The sequence below is a fragment of the Sciurus vulgaris genome, assembly GCF_902686455.1.
Source record: "Sciurus vulgaris genome assembly, chromosome: 5".
Lineage (NCBI taxonomy): Eukaryota > Metazoa > Chordata > Mammalia > Rodentia > Sciuridae > Sciurus > Sciurus vulgaris.
Genome location: NC_136465.1, coordinates 127,516,502 through 127,534,783, shown reverse-complemented (window position 1 = coordinate 127,534,783; position 18,282 = coordinate 127,516,502). Strand labels below are relative to the sequence as shown.

The 18,282-nt window shown below is 38.0% G+C and overlaps 1 protein-coding gene across 1 annotated transcript in view; it reads right to left on the bottom strand.

Moving 5' to 3' along the window:
- Positions 1-1,245: 1,245 nt before the first annotated feature.
- MSRB3 (methionine sulfoxide reductase B3) overlaps positions 1,246-18,282 on the bottom strand; it is a 167,501-nt gene continuing 150,464 nt past the window's right edge. The window contains 2 exon segments of the mRNA XM_079139696.1: positions 1,246-4,455; positions 12,422-12,519. Of these exon segments, the coding sequence (XP_078995822.1) occupies positions 4,291-4,455; positions 12,422-12,519 (263 nt within the window). The 3' untranslated portion in view covers positions 1,246-4,290.

Below are 18,282 nucleotides of genomic sequence, written 5' to 3'. Positions count from 1 at the left end.
ATGATGAAGATGATGAAAGTTACAGGTACAAATAGAAGAGATGAGAAAGATCATTTATAAATTTACATGCTTGGATTTGTTCTCTAATTCTTGGAATTACAGGGATGAACCCTGTCAGTGACATCCTGTGGTTCTAGAAAGGCCCTTCTAAGCTCCACTGGGCAAATAAGGTTCAGTTTAGAAGGGATCAAGAATTAAGGCAGTGCTAGTTGATGAAGACAGACAAGTCCCCCCAAACAAGGTAAGTGGTTACTGCAGGGTAAAATTAGCTGCAAGGCATGAAGCTTTGGAAAGACTGACCCAACCCAATAGGAGAACCAATAATGACAAAACAAGCCCAGTTTTGAGGTAGATAGAAAATACTTTTAAAATAAACGCTAATTGAAGTTTCTCACTCCATATTTCAAGGTAGCATTTCTCCATCTTGAAAAAGCATCACAATCACATGGAGGACTTCAACACATCTTGTTAACCCATGGTTTTTAATGAAATCTGGGATGAGGCCTGAACACTGGTATTTCTAGAGTTCCCATGTGGGGACTATAGGATAGGAAGTACTTTGGTGGGGTAACCTGCACGAAATTGATGGCCTGCATTTTAGGACCCCGAGAATATGACTTAAGATATGGGTCTTTATCACCCCACTTCTCCTCCCCCAAACAAGTAAATGAACAAAACATAAAATCAAGCATTTCAACAACAAATGATATGATACCAAAACCCATCTGTAGAGATGACTTTTAAAGGTGAAAAGTAATCTGTGAACAAGGGGCAACTCTGCACATATTTCCTTAGAGACCAACCTTTGACAATTGTGTAAGAGTTTTATGTCAGATTTTTTAACAGACACACAGGCACCAGCATGGTATAATTCCTGCATTTTTACCCATAGAGTTATCATGATGGAACTCCCCAAAGTCTACATTTTAAGCACAAAAACATATACAACTGCTAAAGGTTTTGCTGAGGTGAAGTGAAAGCTGAGTGATTCTACAAATGTTTCCTTTTTTCCCAATCTTGCGGATCCTTACAGGACTTTCTCATGGCCTCGGGTAAGGAGAGACAGCCTTGACCCAAGGGTCAGAGTCCCAGATTTCGAAAGCTACATCAGAGAAAAAGTCTCTCTCAATACAAATGACAGACCTGCCAACCTGGTAAGGAGGTAAACAGTCTACTGCAAACCCTGGTAGACAATCCATGCAACTGTGTGAGAAATAAATGGAATCTTTATGAATCACAGAAGAATACTTTTTATAAGGAAATTTTATTACATAATTTCTGTATACAACAAACATAGGAAAAGGGTTTTTAATGAAAGTTTCATGTCATTTTTTCAAAAGTTTTGAACTGTCTAGAGGAAATTCATTACAAAGGTATTTAAGTCAAGAATAATATTTGACCTTCAAAACAAATGATAATCCCTTTCATCATTTTTCATATTTAAAGCAAGATATTTTAAACACAATTAACCTGGAGAGATTTTCAAATTGCTATGTCATTTGTATTAAGAACGTAAAATACATCTAAGAAGTGAAAAGTTTTACCACATAGAAATGTTCTCTACTACAATAGATAACTGTTGCTTTCTTGAGATCTGCTCTGCATGGCTATAAGGATGTATTCTCTGCACACCAGCAAAACCCTTCATCTTCCAAAGGTGCAGTAAGAGCTGGAAGGCAGAGAGGAAAAGTCCCATGCACTTCCAATACTAAATGGCATCCCTCCCACAGATCACATACACCTCACCATATTGACTCAGTTCATTGCACTCCATATCCTGCAAAAATAAATCTAGTGCTCGACAGCTGACATTATTGCTCACTGACGTTTTAGTAATATATTTCCTTAACATAAGACAGAAATATACCGAAATTTGATACCACTTAAACCCAAAAGCAATTTGGAATTAAACCATATGTATACACTCGGCTCTCCCCGCCCCCTTCGATGGATGTTGCAGTTTTCTTCAAAGTTGGTGCTGGAAAATAACTGGTTTTCCTTGGGCGGGGGAAAGACTAAAGATTTGAAGTATATTTTTATTACATTTTTTCAAATTTTTGCTTTTGGAGGGAAATGCTATGCCCTACTAGAAAACAAAGAAACAATGACAGTCCATTCTCTGGGGAGAGGGCAGCCCTCTCACATTTCTTCCTCGCCTAGGCCAACACCGTGGATCATATCCAGGGGACCTTGGGTGAGGCCACCACACATGGCTAAAGTGGTCGAGAAGTGCTGTGTACCTCTGAGAATGGATGGCAGGCTATGGGAAGCCCATTTCTTTCTTCAGCTACCCCTATATGGGATGCCTGTCGTTGGAAATACCCAGGGTCCCTCCATGAGTAAATTTGGGAAAGATTTTTAGGATGGTCTGGATGCCAATGGCTGATCAGGTCTTAAATTTTACTCTTTGTTTCTAGAAGGGAGTGGAGCCTGTGAGAGCTCCAGAGTATGGGGTGGACACCTACAGCTGAGGGAATATCTGGATAGTCAGACGACGGTTTCTTATCTGAGCACGTTAAGAGCATGACTCCTCTGGGATTGCATACATGATGATGCTCAGTCACCAGGATGCCGGGCCTCCCATGTGCCCAGAGAGTCAGGGAGGTATGCTGACATGGCCATGTTTGCATTTTGATTTTTCACAACTTTTCATTCTCATTTCTCATTGTGTCTCTATAATTGTTGAGTGTTCCTCTTTCTTATTTTTGTCTTGGTGCATAAAAGAAAGATGTCAGTCTTCATAAGCTATCAAACATTTACAAAATTAATATGTTAAAAAACTACATTTCAGGATGAGCATCCAAAGTTATACACACGATACATGTCAACCAGTCACACACCATGCTTCCACACCTGGCTACCGCACATCAGGCTGTACCTGTGAAAACCTTACTGTGCACAATGACACTCATTCCACCGGATCACATGTTACAAAGCAGCTAGCAGAGCTTCTCAAAGTAAAACCAGCCATATTGCTACAAAGAAAAAGGTCTGGCTCTTGGCCCAACTGTTTCCATACCAATCAGCTAAGTCAACCTCTGCTTCTTTCTATTTCAAATGCCTGGGCTTCAGGTTTTGAGACAATTAGAACCAGATCAGTTTAATTTTACAATACTGATCTTAATTGTATAGCAATATAGTAATTTTGCCCTGAGAGTGTCAATACATTTTACAAATATTATGAGTCCCAGTCTATTTGTACATAAAGAAATAGGCACAGAGAGGCTAAATGGCTTGTCCCTTGTTGCACAGCACGGTAGTTAGTGTTGAGTGTGGGGGGTGGGCCTGGCTCTTTCTACTAGAACCTTTCCAGGGGTAACTAAAGCTGTGCACAAGGTTCCTGCTTTGGGTTCTGTTTGTTACTTGCAGTATCCTGCTAGCTTTTCTGCCCAGCACTGGTTTTTTTAGTACTCAAGGCTTCATCCTTGTCTTCTCTGCTCTCTCTCATTTTGCTGTCTTGATGAAGTGTGTTGTCCCCAGTATTTTATTTTACACAGGGGGATTTACCAAATGCCCTTACAGCTGCAGCTGGTATTAGGTGTGGAGGAAGGTATTATAAAAAGGCAATGGGCAGGTGTTCTTCTTTGTGAACTTTGGACAACATGGGGCTCAACATTTTACAGTTGTCTTGCATTCCAATGTTCTCAATGGAAAATAAAATAAAATAAAGGCCTAACTGTGAGGTAATGTTTACTTCTCTGCCACAACACTCAGAGTGCCCCCTCAGATCTGGCAACAATTTAACATAAGGAAAGACTTTAGACCTTCACACCCTTACAGTGAGAGAAAAACGACCTCAGCTCAGACTTTCCACAAAGCTGAAGTCTCCTAGACATCACTCTGTCCTTATCTTAGGTAGATCTGTAAAGTGCTGTGAGACCACGAGTCTCAATGCTGGGCACCTTCCAGCTGTGGTCCCTACTCTGCATAGATCTTTACTTTCACATCTGAAGACCAAACACCCTCTGCCTCTTAATCAAGAGTTAACAACAACAAAACTCAAAAGAAGGTGTGTACTCAAAGAAAAGAACGCCAAGGTTATTTTAGTGACTTGTGAAGAAGTTTCACAAAGCTATCTCCATTTGCAAAAGCTATAAACAGTTCTTTATCTAGTAAATAGCAAAATACATGGATAGACAGGGCCTCATTTAAGCAAAAGAAGAAAAAAATCTCAATAGCACAAAACTGTCCTTATAGTTTTTGAAAAAATATATCTATTAAGATAAACAATTTTCATTTTTTAATAAGCTGTGCATTAAGTACACTTTGTTTCCATCACTCTCCATTTCTCTACAGCTCCGCTTTGTCTGCCTGGGCTGGGCTGCCGACCTCGCTGCCTCCTTCCGCGCCACTGCTGTCCGCAGGTGTGAAAGACAAGGAAGCTGAATTTATGCAGTATCTTTTGCCGGATGGACGAGGTCCGTCATCAAAAATGTGCCCAAGATGAGCCCCACACTGAAAGAAAAGAACAACATGTAAGGGAGAGTACACACAAAGCAGGCTTTCACAGAGAGCAGCTTAAATGGATGACCAGCCTGTGTAGAGATGATGGAAAGCATCCTGGACGATTTCTAATCTGCCTGTCAATCGCTAAAAACATGGTTTCTGGCAGGCTTTGCACCACATGCTGAGAATAAAAAACACTAGAATTGTGCATATCAGAAATCATTTAGGAGCCACTGTATTTTTTGATCTGCAAAGTCTTTCAGCCAGCTGAAAAATGACTGCAGTAATTTTATGAATTGAATTGACCCTTGATCTCCTCTTTGTAAGAAACATGGCAGAATAAAATCTCTCCCCCCTGGCATTACTTTTGGCTTTGGATGGTTGGTTTCAGATATGCAGAAGTCCACTGTAAAAGATACTGTTTAACTGGCCATGACGGAGGTGATGTTTGCTTTCATGGGCAGTAAAACTTAACATCAGACAAGCATTGGATGTTCTTGGAACCCAGTGAAGCAATGGCAAGGCTCAACAGATTTATATCACGGTCACCAGGGCTGCAAGTGTAGCAAATGGAAATGTCTCGAGAAAAAAACATTATTTTTTCCTGGCTTCCATGAGATGCAGTGTCATGCTGGCTTCTTTACCCATGAACTACTGTGTGGGGAGAAGGGAAAAGCTCTTTAGCTAAACTCAATGCCACTGACTATCCAAAAAGTTGGGAAAGGAGAAAAGGCCTGGAGTTCAGACAGACAGAAGGATGGATGTTTGCTCGGGATAGTGTTTAAAAGAAATCCATCCCAGAAAAGGTTTTTCCAAAAAGGCTGGCTCACTGAATAGACCAGCACTGACTGCTTCAACACTGGGGATGGCTCTCGGAGACTACAGCATGTCATTTCTCCCAGCCTTTCTCAGCAGGGCCAGGAGGAGATGGAGATATTAGTCCACCACATTCAAACAGGCCTCAAAAACACATCATTTGTCATGGAACAAAAACACCAAAGGTTGAGGTAAATGACTTCCATTCGTTCATTTAACAGACACTTGTGTGATGTCTGCTACTTGCCAGACTCTGTTCTAGATTCTGGAGATATGGGCAACAATCCCTGGCCTCAAGAGTTTTGATTCCAGTAAGAAAGACAGACAATATTCAAGAAAATTGTGAAACTATAATGTGTAGCATGTAGAAATCAATGCTAAGGAGGGGAAGAAAAAAAAAAAACAGAACATGATACGAAGAAGATGAAACATCAAGGTTCAGAGCAGATCTCCCTGGAGTGGCCTTGGAATAAGAACCTGAAGGTAGCAGATTTCTAGGGGAGAGCATTTTTGAGGAGAGGGTAGAGTCACGATTTAGATAAGAATATGACAGAAAAGACCTATAGATGATTTATTAATTATTCTCACTGGGCTCTTCAATGTATAAAAAAAACTTATGAACTGAAAGGGAAGATAGGAATTGACAAGGGACTGGGGCTGAGGTATGAAATGGAGAAGATGAGAGAGAAATGAGGCAGGATACTCATTATGTTGGAAAGAACCAGAACCTCCGTCTCCCCATTGAAAGAGCTAAACTCAATTCTTGAGGGATCCTAAGTTATTAATAAATAGCACAAACAATAACTTTGACTATATGACATTTCCATGTTAAAAGTGCATTCTTATTTTTCTGCCAACATACTGTGTCAGCTTATTAAAGAACTAAAAATGAACCCTGAACTGATTTGATCTATTGCCTGGAAAATATGAAACAGGCCTAAAAAACAAATCTTGCATTATTTTACCACATTCAATGCAGGTTTAGGTAATACCAAAGCTGACAGCTCAGATTGCTTTTCCTTTCTATAAACAATTGAGGCCAAATTTTCAGGCATCAGCAGTTAAGATGCACCAGTAAGAATATATCTGCTTGCCCAGTGGACACAGAAATACACCATTTCTGTTTGTCAAAATGGCCAGCATGCAGGCCAATAGGAACCAGTGCTCTTGGTGACCAGTGTGTGAATACAGTTATTGATCTCTCATACAGCTCTGGCACTTTGATTACTTGGCATCTGAAAGGTGACATTTTTGCATAAAAGACTTAGATGGGAGGCGTGAGGTCTGCATGTGTTTAATGAGAGAATACAGCTATCTGGGCAAAATATATGATATGGCCTTCCTTTACTAATAATCACTTGAACATGTTAAGAAAACAGTTCTATTTAAATTACTCCAAAAATAACATATAGCAAGGATATTCTTGAAGTCATTTAGAAATAAGTCTTCATTTCCCAAATCATTTTTTTAAAAATCCAAACTACAGTAATTTAATCTGTAGTTTCATTTGTTAATCTGGAACCAGTCTTCTGTTAAACAAAAAGGAAAATGCTGCATTTACATTTGTCCCTAAAAGAAATGGGCCCGGGATGTGGTAGGCAAATTTTCAGGAAAAGTGTGATGACAGCTGATGGCTTCATGATATTTGTCACAAGATGTTCTGAAAGGTTCACACCAGGCTTAGGTTACCAAGGGTGGAGCAACATTTTAAAGTGGAGACAGGTGTCATTTATATCTGTGTCACCACAGACCTGCCCACCTGTTGCCTGCAAAGTGGCTAGGCCTTTTGAAAGAAGACTAACCACACAGTGCCACTTGTGCTTTCCCCCAGGGATACCCAGTCTCCCATAAAAGACCAGGTTTCTCTGAAAAATGTGCAAGGCCTGCAGGCTCCTCCCTCAGGGAGCACATGGAGCCCATTCTTTCCAGCTTCCAGGCCTGGCAGCAGGCTGGGATGATGAATGGAAGTTGTCAGTGATGCATTGTTTCTTTAGCCTCCTGCTCCCAGCTCCAGCCAACTGGCAATATGTTGGGGTCTCTCAGCACACCTGGTTGTAACTGAAACAAACTGGTGGCCCGATGAAGAAATCTCTGAAACCTGCTGTTAATGATTTATTTCAGGATCGAATCTTCAGTGTGTGTTTTGAAAGTTGTTTTTAAAGGTTATGTAGTTCTTTATTTTACAGGTAAATAGAAGCCACACACACCTGAATATTCTAGTCCTCATTCTGAAGAAGGATGAGTTAACTATTCAAAGGAAAAAAATTTAATTCCCACAGACATCCTTTATCATCTAAGCCTCCCATTCAGAAAAGTTGGCAAGAACTTGAGGAGAACCATGGAAAAGGACCTCCTAAAAAAACCGACTGAGCATCAAATTTAACATAATTCCCTAAAATCTGACTGTAATTCTCAGTGGTGTGCATGAGAAACACAAATAGGGTATTCAGAACAGTTACATATTTCTGCACTGATGTATTTCCCACTGTCCTAGAGGGCTTTCTCCTAGCTGTTCCTAGGATGTTTGGGCTTTATTATTGTCATTTTCTCTTAAGTGTTTGATCTACAGCATGAAACATTTTCAAAGCAGGGCTTTTACACTTGGGCACATGGGGCAGGATGGGAAAGAGAAAACAGTTTTAAGAAGAAAAGCAATTTACTTTGCCAGTATTCTGTTTTCTCCCACTGTTATTGAAGACACTTGTGCCTAAGTATGGGCCCTTTTCCTCTATGCTTGTGATATTAATCTTTTGCCAAGGAAATGATTGTGAAGTCACCAGTTTAGCATTATGATTTTACTGAAAGATCAGAAAAAGAGAGATGGGCTGTGAGTCTGAAACCCAATTGTAACACATGGGTATCTTTAATCATCAGCAATATATGAGTTGTCATCTGCAGAAGATTAATAAGGTTTGGAGTTTTACCAAAAACAGTTTAACTTCTGAAAAATACTTTGTATTGGTAGATATCTACCTTTCTGTTGATTTGACTGACTTAGGACAAATTAATAATGACCTAAAACAAATCTAAGGGACTCAACCATAGACTCAAGCAGTAATAGTGACAGTCGCACACAGACTCCAGCTTGGGTAAACACAGGATCTGATGGTTTCCTTGAAGATTATTATAAAAAGTTAAGTGATTTATTAGTCTCCCATTTGATCCAGATGTAGAATTTTGATATGAAGAAGGAAAAATTCCCCAAGTATTTCCAGGAGGGTCTTATTTCGCCAACTACACTTGACCATGCGAATCTTGCCTCTTTGCACTGAATTTAAACTCTGACCAAGTGTTGTTCAATAGGCTGGAGTTGGAAGATTAGGAAAAAGCTGTCAACAAATTATTCACAATAGTCAGTGAAACTGGAATAAAAGCAATCTAACCTATTACAAGTTGAAAATATAAACAAAATTAAGGAAAATTATTCATAATTGAAAATCATTAGGAAATGACTGGCCAGAGAAAAGATACACATGCCCACCAGAGCAGGCAAATGGAAGATAAAGACCATCCTTAGAAGAAAGAATTGAGATGCAATTCCTCAATTCAGGAGCACACAGGAAACAAACAGGGCTGCAGAAAAATTTCAGAATACAACAGGGCAATGTATTCCTCCTTAAGCAAACAATCATGACGGCAGGAGGACCCCCTACTACTGCCTATTTTCTGTTAACTGAAGCAGTGTGCCAGGTTTCTAATACAACATTCTGTTAAAAAGATTTAATTGCAAAATTTCTCTGAGAAGTGGCACAAGGACTGAACCAATCTTACTGCCCTCAAGAAAAACTTCATTAAAACACTATTGCCTAAGAAGTCACTGAACACATGGGAAAACTACAATCTACTATCAAAATGTGGTAGGCTACAGGCTCCCAACCTGTCTATAATTCCTACCCAAATATGAGGCCTAATTCATTACATTCATGATGTGATTAATACCACAATTAAAAAAAAATAAGAGTCCTAGTACTAAAACAAGAGTAGACCAGTGAAATATTGCCATATTGCCCGGCAAACCAGTTGAATCCTCTGGTTTCATCTATGCACCCGTGTTGGCAGTAAGAGGGTCTTTATACTTAGATATTCTACCTTTATCCCAAAAAAGAAGTATTCCACATAATATGCTTGACTGAAAATGTCTATACTAAAAGCATCTAACGGGACTCTTCATAACACAAATTACATTAATGCAATTCACTTCAGAGAAAGGAAAACAAGAATTTTAGAAAAAGTAAAAGCAAACCAGAGAAACTTCCTACACCATCTCACCAGCAAAACAAAAACTACCCTTCTCTGCAAAAAGGAAGATGTGATAACAAGAGACAATTTAACTGGAAAAAAAAAAAAAAAAAAAGGTCAAAAAAAGATTAACCAGTAAATGAAAAATAATGTTAAGAATAAGGAAGTAGGAAGCAAAACACAAATGGTTGCACTAGCATGGGAACTATTATACCAGTTATTTTCTTTTTAAGTCAAGGTAAAAAGAATTTATGAGAAAAAGGAAAAGAAAACACTATCAAAGGAAAATAAATGTGTGTGAAACACACAAATTAGATGACAAAGAAACTGAAGTAAAAGATTCTCTAGCATGCTTCAATTTAGTGGGCTGATGTTGTAGTTGGGGGCAGACACCCTGTGCTCTGCTGCATGGGGACAGCCAGCAAGCTTATTGGTCTGTATGCTGGAACTCAATAGTCTCCCACATGGAGCTCACTGTAAAGCATGCATTTTTATACATTCCTTAGAGGAACACGTTTCTCTCTCTCTCTCTCTCTCTCTCTCTCTCTCTTTAAATTTAGAACTTTTATTTAAGAAAGAATCAAATGCTTTCTAAATATGAAAAGTGAAGGTGGTGGACAAAGTGCCCGAAAGGAACAGGTTGGTGTTAGGTCTTCACACAACCCTCAGGAAAGAACCCAAAGACTAGTTGCAGCCATCCAGCCTTGACCAGAGGGCTAGGATATCGTTCATGAATGTCACCTCGTCTTGGCATTGCCTGTGGGTTTCATTTCTCTTTGGTCACTGTAGGACACATTCAAGAATGATCTTTTCTTGACCACAGTCAATTTAAATGTCTGTTGCTGGCACAGGGAAAGGAGGAAGTTTATTTCAACTGTGAATTATAAGAATTAGTTACAAAAAAATAAGAAAGTAGAGACTTAAGGAAAGTTAATAACATATTTTTTATGTGTCCTGTTTTTCATTGTTTGAAAATGGGTTGTGAGTGAAAAGGAAAAGAGTAGTCACAGAGCAGTTTAAAATAGAAGAAAATATTAGCTTTAAGAAAGATTTACTAAGTATCATGTATTTAAATTACAAATTACTGTGTACCATCCTGTCTATACTTTTTTTTTGTCAAAAATTTTAGATTCTTGGGTAATCTCAATTTTTGGGTGACTTTTCCAATTCATCAATTATAATTCAATTGATTTCAAAACTGAATTACATCAAACCAACAGCAGGAAAATCATGAGATTTTTCATTTATTGTTGTTGTTGTTGTTGTTATTGTTGTTAGTGGGTGTGTGTAGTACTGGGTATCAAACCCAGGGCTTTGTGAACACTAGTCAAGTACTCTACCATTGAGCTATAGCCTCAATCCTAAGTTTTTAATTTTAATTCGTCTCCTTCTGGTAACACTGCTTGCTCCATTGTCTCTCATGTAAAGCTCTGGGAACAGACTGCCTTGTACTGAAGTCTCACTTCTGCCACTTAAATCTACATAAGTTTACAAAAGTTCAATTGCCCTCTTTGTGCCTCAGTTTCATCTATTATAAAATAAGGGAGAGGAGAAGTACCTACCAAATAGGGTTATTGAGAGTATTACCCAGGGGAGAGGTTTTAAATACCGCATGCAGGCTGTGCCCAGCCCAACTAAATCAGATTGGCTAGGGATGAAGCCCAGCATCAGAAAGTTCCACTACCATGTTCAGAGACTCATTTCTGAGAAATGAGAGTAGAAAGAAAATGTGATTTAGATAAATATGTAGTCTATTTTTCAAGGGAAAGAAAGAGTGGATCCCATATCTGTAAGACAGTAAACTTGCCAGTCTTATTTTTTATTTACAAAATTGAAAACAGAAATTCATCATGTGGTCAGGTTCAAACCAATCTCCCTCCCTACTTGGTAGTAAATATGCCACCTACTCCCTAAAAATCTTGTGCCTGATGAAGGGAGTTGAAAAAAAATGGATAAAGGGCAAGTAGAAGAATCCTGAGGGAGGCCCTTGTGACAATCATTTTGCTATTGCAGCCCCCTGACTGGGCCCCCTTTGCCCCTGATCTGTGCAATAGACACCTTCTAACAAATCCCATGGTAGTATCAATGAATGTCCATGCCACAATCAGACTGTACATTTTACTTATTTAAAGCAGATTAGAAGAGAAGGACTACCTATCATAGGATATGCAGTTGCTCTTATTCTGTATATATGGAAGTTCTAGTTACATTACTGGGTTTAGGAACAAAATACCCACAAGTTTAAGTCTCTCAACAGATTAACTACTTTTGCTTCCTTCTCAAAACATGCTCATTTTCTCCCTTAGAGCCAGCATTAATCTGGCTAGAAAGCAATGGACAGTACTCATGAGAACATACTTAGAAATGAGGATGTTGGCATACCAGGAGATGCAGAGAAAGAATGACCTCATCTCATATTCCTATTCTGTCCTCAACGAGCCTATCACTGGACTTCTTCTACAGCCTCTCTGCAACCTCCCTCCTTATACCCACTCAAGAAAAATCATTTCTGGGGTCTTCATAACCGTGTTTTGGATCATAGCCATTAAAGGCACAAGGCCTGAATGATGAACTTCAGAGAGAAGGAGATTATCAAACACCAAGCTATACAAGGCCATATAATGACATTTTCATATACCTATCCAGATAGGAGCCCACTCCCCATTATACTGAGTCAAAAGAAGGGTTTTTATTTTACCAATTATCTTGTTTAACAGTGTTGAAGCCAAAGAACAATATTTCATTAGACTGGCTAAACACCTGAAGACTGAGGTATCATTCAAACTTTAAAAAGACTTCATTGTGCTTATCTGTCCCACTTGAGAACAGCTGCTTGATATCAGTTCCTGTATTTAGCACAAGCAAGAGTCTTGAAAGTGTTTGCAATGGCCTATTGGGTTTTCAGGTGGGGTTAACTAACCTGAGAGCAGCTTGTTTCCACCCTGTGCATCCCGTAGGAAAAGTCGTCTGTGAATGTGATGGCCTCAGAACTGATCACATCATGGAAGGAAGGCCAACCTGGACAGACAGAACAGGCACACGAAATAGAAAGAGAGAGGAGAGATATACCACTGTGGGTTAAAAGGCAATTTTAATTCAATACTAAGCAAATATGTCAATTCTTAGTTTATGACTCATGCTTAACTTTTTCAACTAGAAAAAAAGTCAAAAGCTGAAGTATATTTTGCAACATACAATTTTTTTAAAGAGTAACCCTTTTCTCACATCCAGATTATAGTTGCACTGGGGTTTGATGTCTCATGAGACATTATTAGGCCACCCAATAGTTTTCCAGAGCATTCCCAAACTTTAAAAGTTCTCTGTCCCCATTCTTTCTTTTGTCTCCAGTCACTGGCATGACCCTGAAGCACTATCAATCTTCCACTATGACACTTTGTAAAATGCAATCAATTGGTCTGGCTGTTAACTTTCCAACTATTTCATGCTTCTATAAAAAGTGTGCTTTTTCAATATTTGGATGGTTAAAATATAAAAAAATGAATAACCATTTTGATCAAATTTCCCAGCACAAGGTGTATCTGGAGCATGACTTATATTCTGTGGGAACAGGCTTACTCACTTCATAGGAGAAATTCACAGAATAGCCTTCCTCTCATCTCCAGGTAGCACCTTCTCTCAAATAGCACCTTGTTCCAAGTTTTAGTTATTCCAATGGTTTAAAAATACATTCACATTTTAAGAAACACAATGGAAAGTGGATCATAAGACTGGTACAGATGTTTTGAGTCTACGCTCAGGTTTTGTGTTCAATACTTATGGGCATGTTTTTATGTTTCCTAAAATTATGTGTGGAGTTACTGAAATGAAGTCTGAATCCCCTAATGATGAAAGAGGTGCCATGTTGTTGGACTTCTGGTGCAACTTTTTTTTTCTCTTTTTAGAAGCCAGATTTATTCTTGCAGAAAGGAGGAAGCCCTTTAAAACACAGTGCTTTGTGTTAATACACATATTGAAGGAAAACAGAATGCAAACTTCAACAATATCATTTCCAGTTTCAAACAAAAAAATTAGCTCATGCCAAGTTTTTATAAGAGACTGGCCCAAGCTCCCCACCCCTACTATACAAAAGTATAGTCCTCACAGTCACTGCTAGATAGAACACCACAGGTTTAAACACTCTCCAATTCCTTGATTCCAGCTCAAGGCTATGACAAACCACCAGGAAAACCTTAATCTCCTAGACTCTGACATTTCACAAATTAGTTATACAAAGTGCCAATATCATTTTTTAAAAAATAATTTCTGCCTACTTTCTAAATTCTAAAAGGATTTTAAATACATTCTAAGCTATGGAATTTGGTTTACAATGGTTGTTTGATACATTTCTGTATCCTTGTTCAATGACAGAAGTGCCAATTGCTCACGAAGACAACTGCTAGTGATAATATTTAGTGACACTGAAAATTAAAGCCATTTATCTATGAAAAGAAAGAAAACATTGTGTACTTTCTTTTTTAACCTTCCATGGCCTAAATCATTTGATAGTAGTTTAAGGCAACTGATATTAAGGGGGGGCACAGTTGATTCAGTAGTAAACAGAAGACTAAGGAATTTGTTGTTGTTTTAAATTGACTGTAAAGTACCTTTGTGCATTTGTGTGTGCACATGTACATACATACACACACATATATTTTCCTATTTCTAGAATTCAAAATAGGTATGAACATATATACACACACATATATGTATATATACATATATATAATACATGTATATATAAATATGTATATATATAATATATATATATAACATTTATATGACTATAATATATATTACACTGGATTCTCCCTGATTAGGAGGTGAGCATCTTGAAGGCACTCTAAATTCACTGACCTGAGTATTCTCACTGCCTACCACAGTGCCCAGCACAAAGGCAAAGTTCAGAGGCTTACTACACGGATTTGCAATGAGCCTTAAATCACTGGAATAAATAATTCAGCACATCACAGAAGCCTTCAGCAAAGAGAAAGAATATAAGCATACTCCTTTTTTACAGAAGAGATTAAGAAATATCAGTGCTAGTTTCTTTCTGCAGTATCCAACTTAATTACTACAGTAAGCCTCTCTACATAGGCAGATAAGCAGCCCTATTACGTATTCAGCATGGTGGAAACATGAAGATCACCTGGTTACTCATATTACAAGGTTTTTTAGAGAGAGCAGAGGGATAAGTTACTTATCTAGGTTACACAGGCATTAAGTAGCAGAGTCAAAACTAGAATTGGGGAATTTTGACTTTCAGACTCTCTTCAGATTCCACTTTCTTCCTCAACAAAAGCCTGAGAGGTCTTTGATTTAAGCACTCTAGCAGCTAGGAGCTTGCGGGTTTTAAGAAACCCTTTCAGTTCTGTCTGGATTAGTTGATTGTTGCACTTCTGGGTCACTAATGCAGACAATGAATGTACCCTAAAACAATGACTCTCACTTTCTAATGACCAAAGTACTCAAAGGGAAAGTCCAAGAGTAATGATGTAAATGATGCAATCTACTTCGAGATATATATATAATTTTTTATTCATTTACCTAAAATAATCATGAAGACTTAGAAACTCACCATTCAGCAGTAGCATTCAGAAAACTGTCAATTGTAATTGAAAATCGTAATTTAAAAATCGTAATTTAAACGAGTTTCCTAATTCTACTTTTCTCCTAATAATTGCAAATACTTGTTCACTAAAGATTCAGAGGGGAAGGGACTTGTTTCAAATGAGCCATATATTTTGTCTACCTGAATTAAATATTTACAAATGTTCCAAAAAAAAAACTATATTCAAAAATAGAGCAGGGTGAAGTGGGGTGAAATGAATGGAAGTTCTCAAAAGATTTCAGTGTTTCTCGGGAACTACTGATACTTGATTAGGTTTTTGTTGTTGTTGTTTTCTATGGGATTATTTCATTGGAAGAAACAATAAAAATAATGAAACAAAAATCAATAAAGACATTTCAAAACTCCCCAAGTTCACAGTGTCCTTTTGCACGGTGGAAGAAATGCAGCTTTCAGATGCAATATTCGACTTGTCACCCAAATCTTAATCACTGGAGACTGACAGGAAAAACCATGTTGAAGACTATAATCCCCAGTGATGGAGCACATTTTGAAAAAAAATTGGAGCTAACTTCACCAGTAAGGTTAACAAAAGAGATTGGCGAGTTGCTTTGCTGGGTCTCTCAGAAAAAGCGAAGGTTTGTGGAAAGAGAATCCATCAGAAAGGTAAGTCCTTAATGACAATCAAGCTAAGAAGGACCTTCGCCCAAGAATAAATTGTCTTATGGCAGAGAAGCCACAGTGATGACAGCACTTTGAAAGCGGAATTCCCTCATCATGTGAAAGTATTTAAAGGAGGAACTCTTCACTGCTGTAAAAATCCTCAAAGGAAACCCTGCCCCCACTGCTAATAATAAGAAAAGTGCTTCAAAGGGTGATAGGCAAAGACTGAAGCAATCTGCGTCTTGTTGAGAAAATTATCTTGAGCAAAAGGGTGGGGGGAGGGGAGTGTTTATGTCAGTTTTGACATTAAAGAAAGATCATCCATCCTCCTTTCTCTAGGCTTTTCCTTTTGGTCCTCTCATCTAACAAAACATTATTTGTTTTGGATGCATTCCATGCACTTTTTAAAAGGAAAGTCATGTGAAAACCTGTAAAAACAGAGTGAGCTCCCTCCACCCCCAATACATCCCTTTGTTTCCACTTGGTGAGGTTGGATTTGGGCCTATAATCATTTCATTTCAAAGAATATAAACTGTGCTTTTATATATTAGCCTACTAGTATCAAGAATATCTTCTTTTCAATAAATACATTCTCTCCTTGAGGAATTCCCATCTCCAGATAGCAAATAAATACAGCTACTGCAACTGAAGCAGACCAATTGGAATATGGCAGTCTGCTTCAGTTTTATTCAACCACTAGGCCACATGCATTGGTAGTTATAACTTAATACTTCTTGTATAATGTGAAACAAATCCAGAACATGCCCATTTACATCTCTAATGTAAGAATAAGTGAGACAGAATATTAATAGTGGCTCCTTGGTGCTGTTACCATCTAAATTATAAGGGATTATTTTCTAGATTGAAGTAAAAAGAATTATTCCACTCCCTCTCCATAATGTAGCTGATGTAGCTGCTCTGGGTCTACTTGAACCCATAATTGAACAGTGACATGGTTTTTCACAAGTAGTGTTCTGTTGACACATCTTCAATATTTCACTCCAATAGAATCCTAGGAAAAACTTCCTCAGCTCCCTATCCCTACCTAATCCTCCTTTCTTTCAAAAATCTTTAAAACAAGTTGTTAAAATTAGCAACAGATTATAAACAATTTGAAGCCAATACCATCTGTACCATGTCTAGAAAGTGTGGCCCTCACTTCCCGATTCTTAACAAAGGTGGCTGTGCAGCTTCTACTTCTCCTACATCCTTCCCTTGCCCCTAAATAAAAATTAGAAACTTTACTAAGTTAGCTATGTGACCAATCTACTGTTGTTTTCTAGAACATAGAAAAACTACCCATGAACACAAATTTACTGAATTGAAAGGTAATTACAAATATTTTCTTATGAATACCAGTTGAGCTTAGGTGATAGTTTAATAATGATGATTTAGTTGGGCATGGTCATTCATGCCTTTAATCCCAGTGATAAGGAGGCTGAGGCAGGAAGACCACAAGATCTTGAGACTAGCCTGGACAACTTAGTGAGACCCTGTTTTAAAATAAGAAATGAATAAATGAAAGGGGATAAGAATGTAGTTCACTGGTAGAGTGCCCACGGGTTTAACCACTAGTATAGCAATAAATAAATATTGATGATTTATATTTGAGCAGAGCTTTGTTAAGATAAGTTGAAGATATACATCCATATTTTTAGTGTGTGCCAATTATCACACCTCTATAATTCTAGGGACATATTTCAAAATTTTCAGCTTTTGGTTTTCCTTGTAGCCAGAGTGTTTAGCTCACTGACCACAATTTACCTTATCAGCCACCTCAAGACAAATAATGAAGCTCCCTATGAAGGTCCCCTGTGGACAAGAATTGTTCTAAGATTAGACCTCTGATTCTTGCCAAATTATTCATTTGGTTTTGCATTCAAGTATAACTTTTATCTCATTTTTAAAAGGATGATCCTCTATTCCCCTTCAAAGACCCATTTAGTTGCAATCTAGTCTTCCAAAAGTTTAAGTAGCAATCAACCAAATACATGCATGTAGTAGAAAATCAAAAATGCAAGATGGTTCACTATGAGATTTTCCCTTTCAATCCCTCACCCACCCACAGGCAACTATGATTAATAGGTTTTCAGTTTAGTTCTAAAACAATGTGCTTATGCTGCTACCTCTTGATTCATTCATTTTAAGCCTGTGCTGTACAACACAGGAGTTACTAGGCACATATCATGAATTAAGTTTAAATTAATTAAAATTACATAAATTATTCCTCAGTCACATAAGCCACATTTCAAGTTCCCAACCATCCTATGTAGCTAACAGCTGCATAGATACAAAACATTTCCACCATGATTTTCCCAGATTAGGATATTTCTACCTTAAACAATGCTGTTTGACATTTGATTGGTTTCTTCTAATGAAAGATGGAGAGTTAGTATTGTGCCTGTACTAGTCTCCTGCATCCCCTTTCCAGTTTTTGATACTTATGTTATTTTTAATTTTTTTAAAATAACCTCACTTTAACATCTACCTCTTGAATGGGAATTTAAATTCAACAAAAGTAGGAAATGTGCTTGTTCATCACAATATTGCCA